At 43.0% G+C, this 17628-nt stretch overlaps 2 protein-coding genes across 9 annotated transcripts in view; both read left to right on the top strand.

The window, feature by feature from the left end:
• AHCYL2 (adenosylhomocysteinase like 2) overlaps positions 1-9696 on the top strand; it is a 143466-nt gene extending 133770 nt beyond the window's left edge. For all 8 annotated transcript variants that reach the window (XM_031455345.2, XM_031455343.2, XM_031455347.2 and 5 more), the window contains exons 13-17: positions 2427-2525; positions 4406-4474; positions 4597-4675; positions 6162-6282; positions 6679-9696. In XM_031455345.2, the coding sequence (XP_031311205.2) occupies positions 2427-2525; positions 4406-4474; positions 4597-4675; positions 6162-6282; positions 6679-6685 (375 nt within the window). In that variant the 3' untranslated portion in view covers positions 6686-9696. The remainder of the gene's footprint in view (positions 1-2426; positions 2526-4405; positions 4475-4596; positions 4676-6161; positions 6283-6678) is intronic.
• A 4126-nt stretch (positions 9697-13822) lies between these two features.
• The window catches only part of STRIP2 (striatin interacting protein 2), a 39863-nt gene continuing 36057 nt past the window's right edge, over positions 13823-17628 (top strand). The window contains exon 1 of the mRNA XM_010975647.3: positions 13823-14041. Coding sequence (XP_010973949.3) covers positions 13895-14041 — 147 coding nt within the window. The 5' untranslated portion in view covers positions 13823-13894. The remainder of the gene's footprint in view (positions 14042-17628) is intronic.

Genomic DNA, 17628 nt, shown 5'->3' with positions numbered 1-17628 from the left:
ATCACACAGACAGCCTGTATGATTGTCAGCTTCACAGCTCAAGTAGTTAAACCATTATGTGCACATGCTTTAAAAGTTTTTGCCAGCTGAAGAATTACAACCTGAGACTTGCTGCTGACTCTGTGCTTCGCAGGACCAGAACCACAGTGGGAGGTACACCTAGTTGGGGAAAGGAGTGGGCTTAGGGAACCTGTTTCCTGGTAGATTGCTTAGTGATTGTAAATCCACAGAAAAGACAATTGGATGTCTTTAAGAGAAATTCCTGTAAAACTGTGCTAGCCAACGAAAACCCTTCTCTCAAGGAGTGTAACTGCCAAGTAGACTTTAATAGGTTATTGGGGCTGCTTGGGCAGTGCTAGAGATAACCAAGTTTCTCTTCAAACCCCATTTTAAACCCTCAGGTCTTTTGCTTGCATCATAGCCATCCCAGTGCTCTAGTAAACCACCTCTACTAAGCATTGATTATTTTATAATGTTCATAGGAAGCGCCCTTTCCTTGATTCCACCGTATCTTTTTTTCCCAGGAAATCCTTCCTAAGACGGGAGATTTTGTTAATCATTGTGCCATCTCTTTACTCCCAGTCACCAAGATTGCTTGTCCAATGGAAGATTAGGAATGTGAAACACTAAGAACTTGAAATCCTTTAAAGTCCCATCATCTCCATAAAAAATTGTCAGTGTCACCAAGAAGTGTCTCTTGGCTCTACATGGTTATGGTCCTTCATGATATTTCTAAAGGCTGAATAATTTACTTTGTATGTCCTTAACTTCCCAAAATGGTCTGTTTGCTAAAATTCTTTTAAACTTTATTTACAGTGTTTATTTGTAAAATTTCTTTTTTAAATTCTAATTTTAAAGTAATACTTGCTTAGTTTACAGTTCAAACTATAAATATGTTTAAAGTAAGAAATTAAAAATTCACAAAATTGAGATTATAGTATGTTATTTCTGCAACTTGATTTTTTTCACCTAACAACGTATGGTCTTCATGTTAACACATACAGATCTACTTCTTTATTTGTTAAGAATTGCATGCTATTCTGTTGTATGGAATTATCCTGATTTACCTAGACATTTCCTTGTTGACTTACATTTTTGCTATTACAAATAATACTGGGTTGAACATTCTTGGGCACTTACATTTCTGAACTTAAGCAACTACTTCCATAGGATAGAGCCTTAAAAGTGAATTTGTTTAGTTAAAGATTAGGTGTATATAAAATTTTGTTAGCCCAGTTGCCCTTTAGAAAAGTTGAATCAATTTATGAAACTTGACATCTCAAGAGATTTTATATTTCTCATCTACCTAATAAAGAAGTGGTCCAGACCACTAATAAAGTTCTGAATATAATGAAATATAATTATATGCCTGTCTTTCCCACTAGATTGGGAGGATACAGTCCCTGTCCGTAAATAGCTCACAGTCCAGGGGAGGAGTCCACAGTCTTATCTATAATAGTGCGTTTGCTACAATGCCTAGAATATAATGTGTACTCAGTAAGTGATTATTATATAACTAAAGTGTTTCTCTTTATTTATCTGCAAACTACTATTTGGCAGGACTTCTCAGTTTTACCAACTTGAGCCAGTGGGTAGTCAGAGTACAGACTCCTTTTCTAATTTAGGCATTGCCTCTTGGAAGAAGAAAGTTATTATCTTAAGTCTAAACCCTGTGACTGTTGTTTGATTGCTGCTGCTGATAAACTTAACATTTCTTCTCTTGTTCTCGGAATATACAATATACAGAAATGGATGGAGGGTGAGCCACCAGGAGCTTTACTCCACCATTAAGCATTTCTTTAAAGGCTACCTCACGTTTGCACTTAGGTCACAAAGCTTCTGATCTTTAGGGTGAACCACCATCATTGAGAAGGTGGAACCTGGGACACTGGGACATGAGGGCAGAACCTTGGGCCCCGGCATGCTACCTATAGGACATACAGCCTTCTCTAACTAATCTCACTCAGCTCTGACGCTCCTTTTCTCTGTGTCCCTTCAGCACTTATGTATTCAGTTTGCACTGTATTAATCTGCACTTGTTTGCATGTTGCTTTGTAAGTATTAAAGGCTTTTATCCCCTCACATATGTATTGTTTTGTGTCCCCAACTACAGTACAAGGTTTTTGAAGGCAGAAACCATGTCTTTGGTTTCTTTTGTATTTCCCATAGCACCTTTTACTGTGCTCAGCAGTCAGTGGGCGTACAGTATATGTTGTGGAATGACATCCTGAGTGATCCCTCCCTGGCTGGGCCTAAGATTAAATTCCCTGAAATGGAACAGTCCTAACCAACCCAGGACAGGTATTCTCCATCTGGCATGTTGGTTGCTCTTTTCGACTTGCTATTTGAAATGGCTCCCTTCAGCATCTTTAGATCCAGAAAGGGGCTTGGCATGGCTGATGGTATCCTTGCTGTCTGTGTTCCAGGCGAGTCTGCGGACACCAGAACTGACCTGGGAGCGAGTGAGATCCCAAGTTGACCATGTAATATGGCCTGATGGCAAGAGGATAGTATTGCTGGCAGAGGTAAGACCTGAGGCTGGTAAGAGAGATTCACCCCTGACCGGAGAGACTGCAGTACCCAGGTCCCCTCCTCCTCATGTTCTCCCATCCTTTCTGCATCTCTTAAGCACAAGCTTAACTACTTTACCAATAGATTTTACATCTAACTATGAAAGGTCTTTTCATTCAGCAATTAAGAAACTATTTTGGTTCCCCACTTTTCACCAATTATCCTGTCTCTCTATGTCACTCTGCAGGTTGAGTCAGATAATGACTATTACTGTGGAAAGAATTAACAGATAGAACCAATGCCACTTTGAGTGATGCTTACAAAGAGATAATGTCATTTGTGGGATGGTTTAATCAGTAAGCACAAAGTAGATATTCCTGACTGTGACTCAGACAATCTTAAGCAAACTCTGGGAAGGTCATGTCTTTGCTAATAGATCCCCTGTTTTTGAGTGTCCATTCCCCTAAGCTGAGCCAGAAGTATAGTAGATACCCAGATATATATCGGTTGTGTGGCTGATACTTCCCTCTCGGCTTCTTCTAGCTCAGCCTTACTCTTGACTTTCTTTCCACTTAGACTTCCATGTCAATATTTAGCCACTTTTCCTTTCTTGACAGTGTCTCTTCCCTGTCCTAGATTCCTGACAGCTCTAACACTGCCCTCTGTTTTTACCTTGATACTTTCTCTTCTTCAGGGAAAGATACCAAGATAACAAGGAGGATAGTAATACTTTCCTTGAGTTTTGATTTTCATTGTTTTTTTCAATTAAAGAAACTGAATATGAAAATGTAAAGCATATACTGTCTTCATCTAGGGATGCTTAAATTTATGTTTGAGTATTTTTCCTGTTCTCTTCACCTTTCCTCACCTTATCTCACCTTCTCAAAGACTTCAGGGCATCTGTAAAGAAGGATGTACAGGGAGGGAATGGGCAGGTTGATAAATATTCATTAATTGCTTTAATGTCAGCCCACTGTCTGATGACTTATTGCTAGTTGCCCTGAGAGGTCCCTGTCTAGCAATTTTGGTGACAAAAGCAACTAACAGAGTTAGTTTTGTTTTTGGCTACTATGTTGAGCAAAAAAGGTAATCAAGCTTCCTCGGAAATAAAGTAGGAAAGGATGGCATTGGAAGAAGTTTCTAGTCCTTCTAACTCTCTGAGTCACCCGCTCGAAATACATAGCTGTCCTGGATTCAGGAGAACCAAATTGAGGAAGAAGCACAGAAATCCTTACAGCTTCCTAAATCAAAATATATCTCCATCACAACCTGGAGAGATTGTCCTTGGATTTGACCAGATCATTGTTTAGGACAGCTTTTCAAAGGAATAGCAATGCATCAGAAGGAAGATATTCTGTTGTAGAAAATAGAAAATTCAAGAGAAATACACCCTTCCTTGGCATAAGCCTCAGGGTCATGTGACCATTTCTAGTTCTTTCTTTTTCTCTCTCTTTTTTTTTAATTTAGAACTATCAGATTTTACTTCATCTGATATCTTTCAAAAAGTTATAATTTTAATGTTAGCAAAAAAAAGTTACTTCCTATCATTTCATTAAAAAGAAAAAAACTTTTCTGTAGCCAAAGATTCCTATTTTTGAATTACAGTCCTGCAAGGCACATACAGAACTCACCTCCTTCAAAACATACAGAAGATATACCCCCTGAAATAGTCCCAGAAATCTTTTAACTTATTACCTTCATCAGATTTTCCAGAATTTTGTTAACATTTCGCTTAAATGTCAATTGATTCATTTCCATTGGTTGAATACCTGATTTTTGTCCAGCATAGTAGTTGGGAAGTATTTAGAAAATGGCAGTGGTGTTCTTCCCTCACTTCTCAAAGCCAAAGACTTCATCTAACCAACCCATTTGTGTGTCACGCCTTGCCCTCTAGGGCCGTCTGCTGAACCTCAGCTGCTCCACAGTGCCTACCTTTGTGCTCTCCATCACCGCCACTACTCAGGTAAGGCCCCCACAGTGGGGAAGCAGTGGGCTGGAGAGGGTCATTAGCCCATCAGGGTTTCATTTGGTAAGAGGTGGGTTGCTGTGAATGGCATGTCAGCATCCATCTCTCTGCTTTTCTAGGCTCTTGCCTTGATAGAGCTCTACAATGCTCCTGAGGGCCGCTATAAGCAGGATGTCTACCTGTTGCCCAAGAAAATGGGTAAGCTTGAGCTCTTCTATCCCCATCCTTACCAAGAAGTTCAGAGTCAGGGGCTAAATGAAGTTTGGGGGCGTTATATTTCTTAGAGATAGAAAAAAGGTATCTTCATCTTATAAAGTAGGAGCTAGAATTCCTAGATTCCAGCCCCAGTTGATTTGTCACATTTTTCAAACGGGTTACCCTAAGCAAGTCACAACACTGTGCTGTGATTTAGTTTACCTGCCTGTGAATTTTAAGGATTTTCCCAAAGTGTCTATTATACAAGAAAAGAATCTCAAAGGAAAAAAAAAAAATATCCTCCCCACAAGAGAGAAAATCGTCTCCTACCTTGTGACATCTGACTGGTTCCAGCTCTAGGCTGCCAGATAGCCCCTACCAAACTGTTCTCAGACGAAGAAGACTTTCATTCTACGCCTTCTAACACTGACCCTGTTGTTTCAGGCCAAAGGAAAGACTCTGAATAGCTGCTGTTAAGAGTGTAGTTGTGTGGCTGTTTTGTATAAGAGAAATATTAAACTGTCTTAAATTTTTAAGGAGCCTGCCTCAAGCACCTGAACTGATAACAGTGTGTTTATAAACTCCTGAGCCAAAGATCAGGGCATAAATCAGCTTCTAGTTTTGTTTTGCTTTAGCATTAAAGGCATAGCAACTGTTAGAAGTTGGCAACATATTCTCCCTTTAATAGGCACTTTGGAAAGATATTTTAAAAAATAGAACAGTCCATATTCTGACTGAATGTATAATTAAGTTAGAGAGACCAGACAAATACATAGGAAATGACACAAAAATTCTGAATAATATGTATTCAGGTAAGAGAAGGTAAATAGAAACCCATAAGAGCTAAGAGTGGTGAAAGCAAAGCAAACAGTGTCATGTCCTTAGTCACTCCTTTCAGATTTCCGCAGGTGTTAGTGTTTCTTTCTTTCTTTCTTTCTTTCTTTTTATAAAGTTGTTAATGAGTTTTCTTATTTATTTATTTTTTTGAGGAAGGAGGTAATTAGGTTTATTTATTTATTTTTAGAGGAAGTACTGGAGATTGAACCCAAGACCTTGTGCATGCTAAGCATGTGCTCTAGTACTTGAGCTATATCCTCCCCCCAGGTGTCTGTTTCTGAGTGACCCAAAGTATAGGGTTCAAGGTAGAACTACAGTTGGAGCTTCTCGCTTTTTAGACCCCCCCTACTCTCCCATCCTTTATTTTAGACTCTAAGGCCTATTGTTTCTTTCACATCTCCCTCACTTTTCTGGGGAGAAGGAAAGGTTCAGGGCTGAAACAGCTTGTAAGGAAGAAATGTTAGGACTTTGAAAAGCACTGAGCTTAGGCTCAAGCAACCATTCTTAGAATTGAGATCCAGTAAGCAAAAGTTGAACATTTTTTCATTTAGCTCCAAGAATTAGAAGGCGTTTTCCAACTTTTTAAGGCTGAAGAGGATTGCTAGACAAGAGGCTTGAATGCTTATTCCAGGTCTTTTGTGGTCTATTCCAGATGAGTATGTGGCCAGCCTACACCTGCCCACCTTTGATGCCCACCTGACCGAGCTGACAGATGAACAGGCCAAGTATCTGGGACTCAACAAGAATGGGCCCTTCAAGCCCAATTACTACAGGTGCCTTGGGCTCCCCAGAAAACTGGGAAGTCTGGGTAGTGAAGAGCTTCCTGCACTGGAATTGGTCTTTGCAGCCATTACCATATTTACATGAACTCAGAAAAATAAACCCACTCCCCATCACTGCCCCCTGTAAAGGACTCTTTGAGGTCTTCTCCAGACATTAAATAGTGTTCCTTTTCCTGAATTTGCCATTTCATCTTCTTGATATAATATTCATCTCTATATGGAGAAATCCTGGCCTTTTTCATTGATGTGAAAAAGTCCATTTAGCTCCTCTCACCATACACTGCAGAAAAGTCCCTGCCTCCCCGTTACACCTTTAGGCAGGTTCTTCATGTCCCAGCATCCCCACAAGCTGATAACATCCAGTCTCATCTTTCTTTTTCCCTACAGGTATTAAGTTCCTGTAACTCAAGCCAGAAGAAGTTTTAAGGAATAGAACTCCAAGTCTTTTCTCCACTCCTATACAGGAAAGAACCCAGCAAGCTGCTTCTCCAATCAGCTGCCCGCCGTGCTCATCCTGTACGTTAGATTATTTATTTATTAAAATCCAGAATCCTGTGCCTGTCGCCTTGGCCTAGAGTGTGGTTGCTGCCCCAAGGGCTGTAAGAGCCACAGAGGACAGGCTGAGAAAGGAAAGAAATGGGGTAGCTGCTCCCAGTGCGTCTTTCGCATGATTCCCCATTGACTCTGAGTCCTCAGCATTGGTCAGTATTCTCTCGTCCAGGCTCAGGAGTTAGTCCATGGATTCCAGATTCCTTGTTCTCTGGGGGTTTTCTGGAATAAGTTTTTAACAGCTGCCTTTCTCAGCTTTGGCCCTTCCCTAGGTGAGGCCTTTTGGAAACCACTGAATTCACTTGGCCTGGGTTCCCAGCCTTGACCATCACTATCACTGCCTTCTTTATACAATGGCTGGGAAGGAAGGAGTGTTGTGGCTTTGGCAGCTACACCAAAAACTCAGCTCTGCCTGTACTTGCTGTGGGTCTCCTTCCTTACCCGGGACTCCTTTCTTCTTGAATATTTATGTCCATTTTAACACTTTCAGGTTCCAAGAGGAATGTGCCTCTATTATTTCCTCAGCAGCTCTGATGTTTGTCAGACATTTGTTTTGCTGTCTTTATAACCCAGCTAACCTCTGCTCAGGAAGTGGGGGCCAGCCGCACGGGAGCCTGTAATTTTACTTCCTTGTCATTTAACTGGATAGTTTCCCGGGAAGCTCCCTCCAGATTGGCACTGTCTCATAAAAGGAGGCTTGTTGTGAAACACTGCTTCCTGAAACTTCCTCCTATTGCCTAAAACTTTCTGAAACTGAGCAGGAAAAGGCTTACCTTTCAAGGGATTTGGGAGTGCAGGACTTTGGAAATGGGACAGGTCTTTCAGGCCCACAGCTCAATACCCTAAAGAAGCAGAATGTATTTATTTGTCCCCTGGGAAGGGCTTTGCAGCTTAACTGAGTAGGCTATACAGAGATGACACTGTCAACTGAATCCAGATAATCAAAGCTAGTTTGACTAGTTTGAACCTCATCGGACATTCATCCCTTTGGTCATTGCCATTGATGAAACTGAAATCTAATGTCTCTGCAATTTGGTCTGTCGTCTTTCTTCTCTGCAGGCATATCTTTTTATGTTCTGGCCTCTTGCATCTTAAGATTCTGTATTTCAGAGAGGTAGTTTTTTGAACAACTCCACCATTACAAAAAATTTATAATGTGAGCAGCCTGAAATTTTGTATCCCACCTAAGAATTGGATTCCTTTTGGAGACTGGCCTATTGGTCTTAAGGGTTCCATTGGGACCAGATTGGTTCTAGGAGTTAAGTCTGGAGTGGCCCTAGGAATCTTGGATGAAATGAGCCCTTTTTTCCCCTGCCATCCCTATTTAATACTTGAAGTTTTGCTTGTTTTTCCATTTTTTTCTATCATGGTTTGCTTCAAAGTCTCAAGACCAGGGTGACTCAAGGAAACACCAAACCACCCAGGATCACTATAACCTTCTGCTCCTCAGTTTCCACCTTCTCCAGCTTCCCCTGGTCTTCACATATATCCTGAGCTAGTCTGGAAGTGACCTTCCTTTTGGAGGTAGGGAGGTGGGCCTTAGGTAAATGGCTCTTTGCCTCATTAAATAGCATACTGGCTCAGCCCATAGAATCTGGTTCATCAGAGACCTATGTCTTAGCGAGTACTAGAAAATTGCCACATACATGGCTGTATTCTTTCATAAAGAAGATCATAAAGGCTGAAAATTCCACCAGGGCTATTCAGTTCTTCCTTTTGCCTTCCCAGTTCTGATTTTTGTATTAACTGAATCCCTTTAGCAGAAGATTCAGAAAATGAGATTTGTAGCTCATCTTACATCCAGAGTAGAATCCATTAGGCAGATATCTGGACTCCAGCCTATTATGTTTTAGGCCAAATATCACAGCCTGCTGTTTCTCAGCAAAGCCTGGCTGCCTGTGGTGCTCACTCTGCTGGTCCTGACAGAGCAAGCTCTGCCTTGCAGTAGTGAAGAGACCCATTCCAAATGAACAAGGAGCCACACTGGGCTTCTAGGTTAGGTTGCCAGTGTTGCTACCCATGGTGAGGTATTTGCCTCTGAATTTCAGGGGATCCTGAGTCACCAACCATTAAGGAAAAGGAGGTCCAGGCCTCCTGAGTATTTGGGTTCTACCTTGGTGTTGGAATTTGGTCATTATTCTCTCTGCCCTTGTAATCAGAACAAAGATGTCATCTTCCCTCAAGCTCTCACCTTAGACGCATCCTAGGTATCTGGAAGCATGGGAAAGACTTTTTATATGTGGCCCTGGCCTGTAGGGATTCTTACCATTTTCTCTACAATGAATTTGTGCTAGTTTTCAAGGTCTTTTTTGCCTTCTTAAAGGAAATATTCAATTTTCTTTTTCTCACTAAAAAAAAAAAATAAATATATAAAGATATCTGGTCTACCTTCCCTCTGCCCTCCTACCTCCTTGTCTTCCCTTCCCATATGAGCACGGCTCCCCATGGCCACATACTCTTGCAAAGCTTTTTTGCTGCTTGGCTTTTCTCTGAACAGATCTGAAATCGCTGCTCCTGTGGTTTTCTCAAAATTAACTTTGTCCTGGTTTTAAAAGAGAAATCAAAATGCATTGTTGCATTAAGCTTTTTTAATAAAGGAAAATTATGGAAAGAAAATAGGCAACACCAGCAAATTATATGTGGACAAGTTCTAAACTCTATATACGTACGTACATACTATATATATATATAAATAATCATCTAGTTCTCATTGTCATCTTACTAAAAGGAAATAAAACCTCTAAAGATTGCCATTTCTGAGAGGCTCTTGGAAATCTTTATGTCTAAGTGATTGGATTAGATCAGCAATAATTAATATGTAATCTCAAATGATAAATAAAATATTCTTAAAATGGATTATTGTCTTGAGAGTATTCCTTGCTGAACTAGGAATTCAGAGATGAGAGAGGTTTCTGGGCAACAGGCTGGAGAGCTTGCTGTAGAGCTAGGATGTGAAAAGCTGAAGCAGTTACCAATAGGCGTGTTTGAGTGGCCTTAGCTGTGAGTCTCTCATTCCATAGCGGGTCACTCCACTCATAAATACCACCCCCTGCTGCCTACCCCGTTATGTGTATAAAGAACCTGCTTTCTCAGAGCCATCACCCTGGGTAGTTGAGAGAGTACTTACAGCCTGGTCCTTGGTCCCCCAAGCCCTCTGTGTGCTGCCCTTAGCTGGAGAGCACAGGAAGCCAGCATCCCATAGTTTGGTTTGGGACCAAAGGACCCTGACACCTAACTACATCCAACCAAAGAGAAGGAAGAAATGAATCTGGCAGAGAATTCTCTCTTCAGCCAGGTTTTGCCTGACTACATCATAACCAGAGGATGAGTCCAACTGCCTGTTCTTTCTCAACTACCAGTAGAGTACTCATTTTTGAGTAGCTTTCTGATAGCCACCTTCTTTAGTTGACAACCTAAACTAGTTTGACATCATGTATGAAAAATGTTTTCTTCCCTATCAGAATTTCATGCCACTTTGAGTTCTGTTAATCTAAACCAAGGGCCACAGGGCTGGAATAGCCTGGGCAGTTGGTAATGGCTCAAAGCTGGCCCAATCTAGTTGAGGAGGAGAATGAGCCAGCTGACCGGATTTGCTTCCCTACAGCATAGCTTGACACCTTTTGTGAAGGATGGAACCTTGGGTACCTGGGTCTTAGTTTCGGGTTCACAGACTAAGCCCAGGCTGCTCACTGCTGTGTAATTTCTCTGTCTCATGGTATTGTGGAAAGAGCTTGGAGTCAGGCTGACTTGATCAGCTCTACCATTTACAAGTTGCGTGTCTTGGCCAAATTATAGAACCACTCAGAGCCTCAGCTTTCTTGCCTGTGAAACGGATAATGCTTATCTCCTAGAGTAAGGATTAAATGACTTGATTTAATGTTTAGAATACTGGTTAAAGACCCAGTAAACACTTGGTACTGCATAACTCTTTGTCTCAGTCTAGGGCCCTACAGAGCTTGCATTGTCTCATTACACCCACACGTGCTCCTGATGGGGTGAAATGGGAGTTCTGTCCTTTTCCTACTATTTTATCCTGGCTGCCCAATATCCACAAAAGCTAGGTATTTTAAGACTTCCTGCATCTTACTTTTAAGCTTTCTCATTGCCAGATGTTATCTATTTAATCACATAACTGACCTCTGTGGATTAAAGTGGCATGCTTATACAGGGACAGGGGTATGTTTGGTTCTTATAAATATACCTATTTTTACCTCCAGCCCTCTTGCCAGCAGCCTCAGAATACCTGATCTTTGGGACAAGGGAAAGTGGTAGCGTAAGTTTAAAAATAACTCAGCTCTGAAGCCATCTCTGCAAGATGTAGACCAACACCTAATTAGCTCTGAGGTATATTTATGGGTACCTCTGTGGTCAATGGTATTGATGGATGCCACTTCTTTGTTGAGAAATAAACTAAGAAAAAAAATGCGTGTGTGCCAATTCCATGGCCTATAATTTCAAAGTTTTCAGTTAATCTGTGGTTTCTTGTTATTTCATCCAGTAGTTGTTTCCAGATATCGTCTTCCTTATGACACGCTCTAAAAGTCTGGGCCTATAATGGTCAGATAGGTGTCTGATGTTTACTGTCTCCCATTCCACTGCAGTGTGGAAAAGAACCTGGATTGAAGTCGCTCCTTGTGTTGATTCTTTGCAATCTCCAGAGCACCATTTTTTTAACCCCTTTTCTCAAAATGAAGCCAGATGGAGCTCTAGGCTCAGCAAAAGGCTTTATATAGAGGCCAGAGGGCATGGAGAGTTGTCCCCAATACTACTCCCATTTGATGATCTCTGGACTCCCTCTGCCCTAAGGATAGGTCAAAAAAGGAACAAAGCCTCAAAAGTGGCCACTCCTGTCTGTCACCACTGTTGGGGTTCCTGCTGATTGACTAGGCTCACAAAAAAGAATATGAAATTCTGGGCTTGTCAATCCTAGAGAGTTGACTGCTTAGGAGGAGAGGTATTGGGAAGAGTAGAGGTAGAAAAATTAAATTCTTTCATTAAGAGACCCTAATGGGCTGTGCTGTGGCAGGTTTACCATGCTGAAGCAGTGATGAGCTAGGCGTGGGTTGTGAATTTGAAAGCAGAGTGTGAATCTTAAAGAGTTTAACAAAATTATACCCTGAAAAATTTTCCAAAATCAAATAATTTAGGCCTTGAGCCAGGGACTTTCTTGGAAATTCATTATCAATTCAATTCTTTAAGCCAGTGGGTCTCAACCAGAGACAATTTTGCCTCCTAGGGAACATTTTGCAGTATCTGGAGACACTTTTGGTTGTCACAATTGGGGTTGGGGGGGGGGGACGTCCTGCTAGCATCTAGTGAAGAGAAGCTAGGGATTCTACTAAACATCCCATAGTGTACAGGACAGCCCCCTACAAGTAATTTTTCAGTTGATAATACAGAAGAAACCCTGTGTTAAACATACATAAACGAGATATAAACAAATGAACAAAAGCTCCTTTCAAAGAGCTTATAGCCAGGTTGAGGGTGTGGGTGGGAATGAGAAAGGAAAGGGAAAATGGTGGGTTGGTATAGTAAGGAGATGTGGAAGACTAGGGATAGAAAGGAACTCAGAAATCTCCAGAGTGCTCGCCGCTCTCTCCACTCTTCTTTTATGTGTCACCTACTAATTAGCAGAGGAAACTGTGAGGGAGAGTTATGGTTAGGAAAGGGACAGAGCTGTCCCTACAAGAAGAGGAGTGCTGACTCCTTTGGGCCCCTTACTTTGGGGACATAGTGGAAAATCTAAGGATTGTGGATCCAGGCAGATTTGGCTGATACCAGCAGACTTAGTGGGTTGAGGAGGGTCAAAAGAAAGGCTTTCTGGAGGAGGAGGTGATGACTAGATAAGAGTTTTTAAGGAAGAGGAAAAGTTAGCCAAAAGAAGAACAGCATTTACTCCAGTGAGAAAAAATAGCATATGCAAACACACCAAAACAAGACGGTACCTTGAGAACTGCAAGGAGTAACTAATCTCTGGGAGTTCCTATTTCCTTATCAGTAATATTGGATTAGTGAAAACAACCTGTTGGACAGATGTGATATATCTTGAAAGTGTCTAGTACAATGCCTGGAACAAAATGGCAGTTCAACAATCCCCTGATCAGTCCCACTCATTCCCCTTCTGCTGCTTGTTTGGGGCTTCTTTTATGATCCCAGAATGGCTACATCTTTACTGTAAGCTGCTTTTTAGGTAAATTGCAGAATGGACAGACCACACAGCCTTGTTTGCCCCAGGTAACACTGAGCCCTTAGGAAGGATCTTAGAATGAAAGAAAGGACTGGGGAGCAGGTGGGGGCTTACTCTCCAGTCAAGATGTACTTCCTAGCTCACTCCATGAGGAAGGTGCCCTGCTCCAGCAGAGAAAAGCAGATGGCCTGGAGCAGCCCGACAAGGCACCGGCACTTTCAGTGAAGTAAAAATGCCCCACCCCACCCCACCCCTCAACCCCCAATCTTCCAGTCACTCCGAGTTGAGAAATCTCAGCTTCCAGGGAGGGAGAGTCCCTCCTTTGCTGCAGTGTCCCTGGCCACCGGCCATGCCATCCCTCCCTTTTGACTGAAGCGGGATTTGGGACATATTCAGAGCCGGGATTTGGGGGCAGAGGTCTGTGGCCATGGGGAAACGGTGACTGCAGAGGAGCAAGAGGTGGAGACTAGAGCTCCCAGAAAAGGTCGCTATTTGGGAGGGGGTGAGTGCTGAGGGACACCAAGGGAGAAGCAGAAACCAGCCAGAGCTTAAGGCCCAGAATTTGGCAAGTGGAGCCGGGAGCCGACCCAGGAGTGTCAGGCTACCAGCAACACCGCAGAACTGGGGTAAAAAAGGGGGCCAACCCCCCCCCCCCCAAAAACCTTGAATGAGCCCCCACCTCCCTCAAGTCCCGCTCGGAGAGGTCGAACAGCCAATCGCACTGCGGGGCGGGGCATGCTGAGAGTGGCCGCATCCAATAGCTGTGGAGGGGCCGGGGCTGGCTCGCGGCGCGCGGTGGCTGCGGGGTCGCCTCGGGCAGAGAGCCCTGAGCGACTGAGGGGAGCCGCTACCAAGAGCAAGAACCGCATGGAGGACCCCGCGGCGCCCGGGGCCGGGAGCCCGCCCTCCAATGGCAATGGCAACGGCAACGGCAACGGCAATGGCAACGGCAAAGGGAAGGCGGTGGCGCCCAAGGGCCGGGAAGCGTTCAGAAGCCAGCGGCGGGAGTCGGAGGTGAGGACCCGGGAGAGCTTCGGTTGGGGCCGGGACCCGACGCCTGGGGAGGGCAGCGGTGGCTGAAGTGCTGCGGCCCCGTCCCCCTCCCGCGCCCGGAGCCCCCGGCGCGCCCCGAGCCGCCCCTTGGGGCGGGCGCCTGCGGGGTCCGCCGCAGCCTGGACTCTGCTCTGCAGCTCCTGACCCCTCTCCGCCCGTCTCCGGCGGCGGGCCGAGGGCTTTCTAGTCCCCGGGCCTCTGGGGGCGCAGAGATGTCGCGCGATATCGAGCGTCCCAGATACTTTCAAATATGTATCTCACTAATCGCTGCAGCCCCAGAAGTGGGAATTGGCGTCGCCGAGTTCAGAGGAGGGAACGGGCGCGGAGAGGTTGAGTGACTGGCCTGAGGGGTGGGAGGCCGGAACTCCGCGGCGGTAACAAGGGGCCCGCGTGCGGGCCGCCGCCCTCCCACCCAAGGCTCCCGAGCCGATCGGAGGAGCCGCATGGCTTCGGCCCGTCCCCTTCCTCCCCACCCCCCCGTGTTGGCAGGCCCTTGAGGGCGTGCTTTCCACGGACATCAGGACCCTTCTCTCCGTAAGGGTTAATGAGACAGGAGTCAGACGGGGCAGTACCGGAGCGAGTGAATGCATCGGTCCCAGGATGCAGACCCGCAGATGGGAGTATGAATATTCCCTCTTCTGAAAAGAAATCGTAACTAGGAGGATGAAATGAGTGAGTTAACATCACACACACACACACCCTCAGCCAGCCAGTTTCCATCAACTAGCCAAGAGTAGAATTGGATCTGAGCGAGGGATCAGGAGAAGAGAGCACAGTGTGTCAGATGTGGAAGGGTCTGTAGAGATCACCTGGTTTTAGCCCTTGCTTTTACAGAAGTGAGAGACAGAAGTAACTTGCCCAATATCATACAATGGCATAGTGGCTCGAGACCAGGCTTTGGGGGTCAGTCAGGTTTTGAGGCTTTGAATCCCAGCCCTAAAATTTACTCTCTGTGTGACTTTTGGCAAGTTGCCCAACCTCTCTGAGCTCCAGTTTCTTCATCTGTGAAATGAGGTTAACACTACCTATCTCAGAAGAATTGTGATAAAGTCAAAATGAGATAGCCTAATGTGAAATGTTTAATTCAGTGCAGGCACAGTGCATGTAATTGGTTAGTATATCGTGGCTCTTAATACTGTATTATCAGCATCATCAAGGGCTGGTATTAGAAGCCATGTCTTAGGCATCCCAGTCCATGGTTTACCATTTGAATAGTAGTTTGAATTTCAGTTTCCAGTGGGATTTCACGTATGCATTACATTTTGATACAGACAAGTAGAACTCCATCCCCATTTTTTAAAAGAGAGAAGTGGAGGCAGCAAAAAGACTGGCCCAAAGTCACACCACCTTTTAGAAGCAGAGCTAGCCCTCCTACCATGTGGATCAGGGTTCTATACACCAAATCATCTCCCTTCTTGCCTCAGTGTTAATCTGGCCTTTTAGGGTGTCCTGTGCCTCCTTTCCCCCATAGAGACATTGCTCCTGCTCAAATGGGTTTTTTTGAGCTCAGATGAGATGAGTCTTATTAATTATTTAGTCCTTTCTGTATGCCCAGCACTGTTTTAGGAACTAGGGATACAGCAGTAAACAAGATGAGGTCTTTGCTCCGTGGAGCTAACATTCTAGTGGTGATGGAGAGACAGACAATGTGGGAGTGAATAAAATAATTTCAGAATGGTATCTGTGGGGGAATTAAAACTCCTCTTGAACCAGGGCGTTCTTTTCCCTACCTATCAAGTCTTCCTCCAGGAAAAGGCTCTGATAGTACTTTACTCTTGCCAGTGAGTTCAGTATCCAGAGACTCAGGGCTTTCCACCTGCACTGCATTTAACCTCCTGATTGTCTGCAGCTGCACTTCCCATGCTTGAAAATGAACAACTGCAGTGATGTTCTCCATCTGAGCTCATTGCCTGGCCAAAGGCTGGCTGGAAACATTAGTTCTCCTCCACCTTCCACTGCAGCCAGAGAGCTGCTCTTACCTGTCAGTATATCCTCTATCACCACAACACCCAGGTGCCAGGCTCTCTGCTTAACTCTCATAGATGAGTATCTGCTTTTCCTCCCCTCCTTTCACATTCCTATGGAAGACTGTCCTTGGGGAGATGATTCTTTCCTCTCTAGGGCTTCTAAAAAGAATTACTGGAAGAGAATTACTGTTGGCACCAGTCATGAGAGCCTTCTTGTACATCACTGTTTATAGGGGCACTATTAACCTACCTTCTCCCAATGTGTATGGACATCCTAACATTAAAAGGAAGATAGAGAACAATTGTTTGCTTAATAAAAAGATTCTTAACCTAACCAAGGATTCACCTCAGGCCTCTTACAGCCAGATCCCCTGGTTTAATTGGGTCCCAAAGACCTTGACAAAGTTTAACTGGTTTGTGGCAAAATGAGGAAAATTCAGGGTGTTGAAGTGAGTTTTTCATAAAATGTAGTTCAATACATTAACTTTTATGTAATTTAAAACAATTATTTTCAAACTCCAGAGGGTGGCCAGTGAGTTCAGACCAACATTTTTTAAGAAACAGATTAATAGGAAATACTTATAATGGTAAATTTTATTTTGTTAAACTTTTGTTTCAGTTTTGTGGATGTGTGTTGGGATATGATACAAAATTTACTTATACTTTGACTTACAGTCAAAAAATTTTTAAAAAGCTGCTTTTAATGTCTCTTTTATTCTGATGTTTTGTCCTTTCTATTTTGGGGGTATTAAACTGTTTTTTAAAAAAATGTTTAAATATATTTTAAAATATATTTTTAATATATTTTAATTTATTTTTAATATATTTTAATATTCTTAAAGTCTCTGCTTAGCAGAATAAAACATCAACAACCTTATGTCATTCCCCACCCTCCATCTTTGTTTTCTTACTGGTTTCTGTAATCCAGAAGTTTGAAAATCTTTGCTTGGATTTAAACATGATTCACCTTGTTGGCAATGTAAATTGATAAAGTGGTTTTGGAAAACAGCTTGTCATGTACAAGGAGCTATACAAATATTCATAAGGTCTGTTGCATCGATTCCCTTTATAAGAATCTGTCCTTAGGAAAGATCCTAAATATCAAAAAATGTATGAGGGTATCACAGCATCATGTATATAGTAAAGGAAAACTAAAAACAAATGTTCAGCAATAGAGAATTGGTTAAGTAAACCAAGTAGGTATCTATCCATTTAGCTGTTTAGAGTGACAGTTACAGTGATATTTTCCTCATATTAATATATGAGAAAACTGTCTTTATAATATAATATTAAAATTATAAGTAGAGTAAGTAAAATTCTAAGTAGAGTAACCACCTACATAGTTTTACAAAGTGCTGGGTGGTGTTAACTGATTTTCCTATATTAATGCATTTAGTCCTTACAATGATCCTATGAATTATCTTCATTTTACAGATGAGAAAACTGAGTTTGTCATTTTCCAACAGTACCCTGATATCAATTCAGTTCTGACACTACCTGTAGTTAGCACAGACCCCACAAATTAAAGGCTCAGTCCTCCAAGACTGCCCCCACTTCAGATGCCAGCCACAGTGGGGTCTG

The sequence above is a fragment of the Camelus dromedarius genome, chromosome 7, assembly GCF_036321535.1.
Source record: "Camelus dromedarius isolate mCamDro1 chromosome 7, mCamDro1.pat, whole genome shotgun sequence".
NCBI lineage: Eukaryota > Metazoa > Chordata > Mammalia > Artiodactyla > Camelidae > Camelus > Camelus dromedarius.
This window is presented reverse-complemented; position numbering and strand designations above follow the sequence as displayed.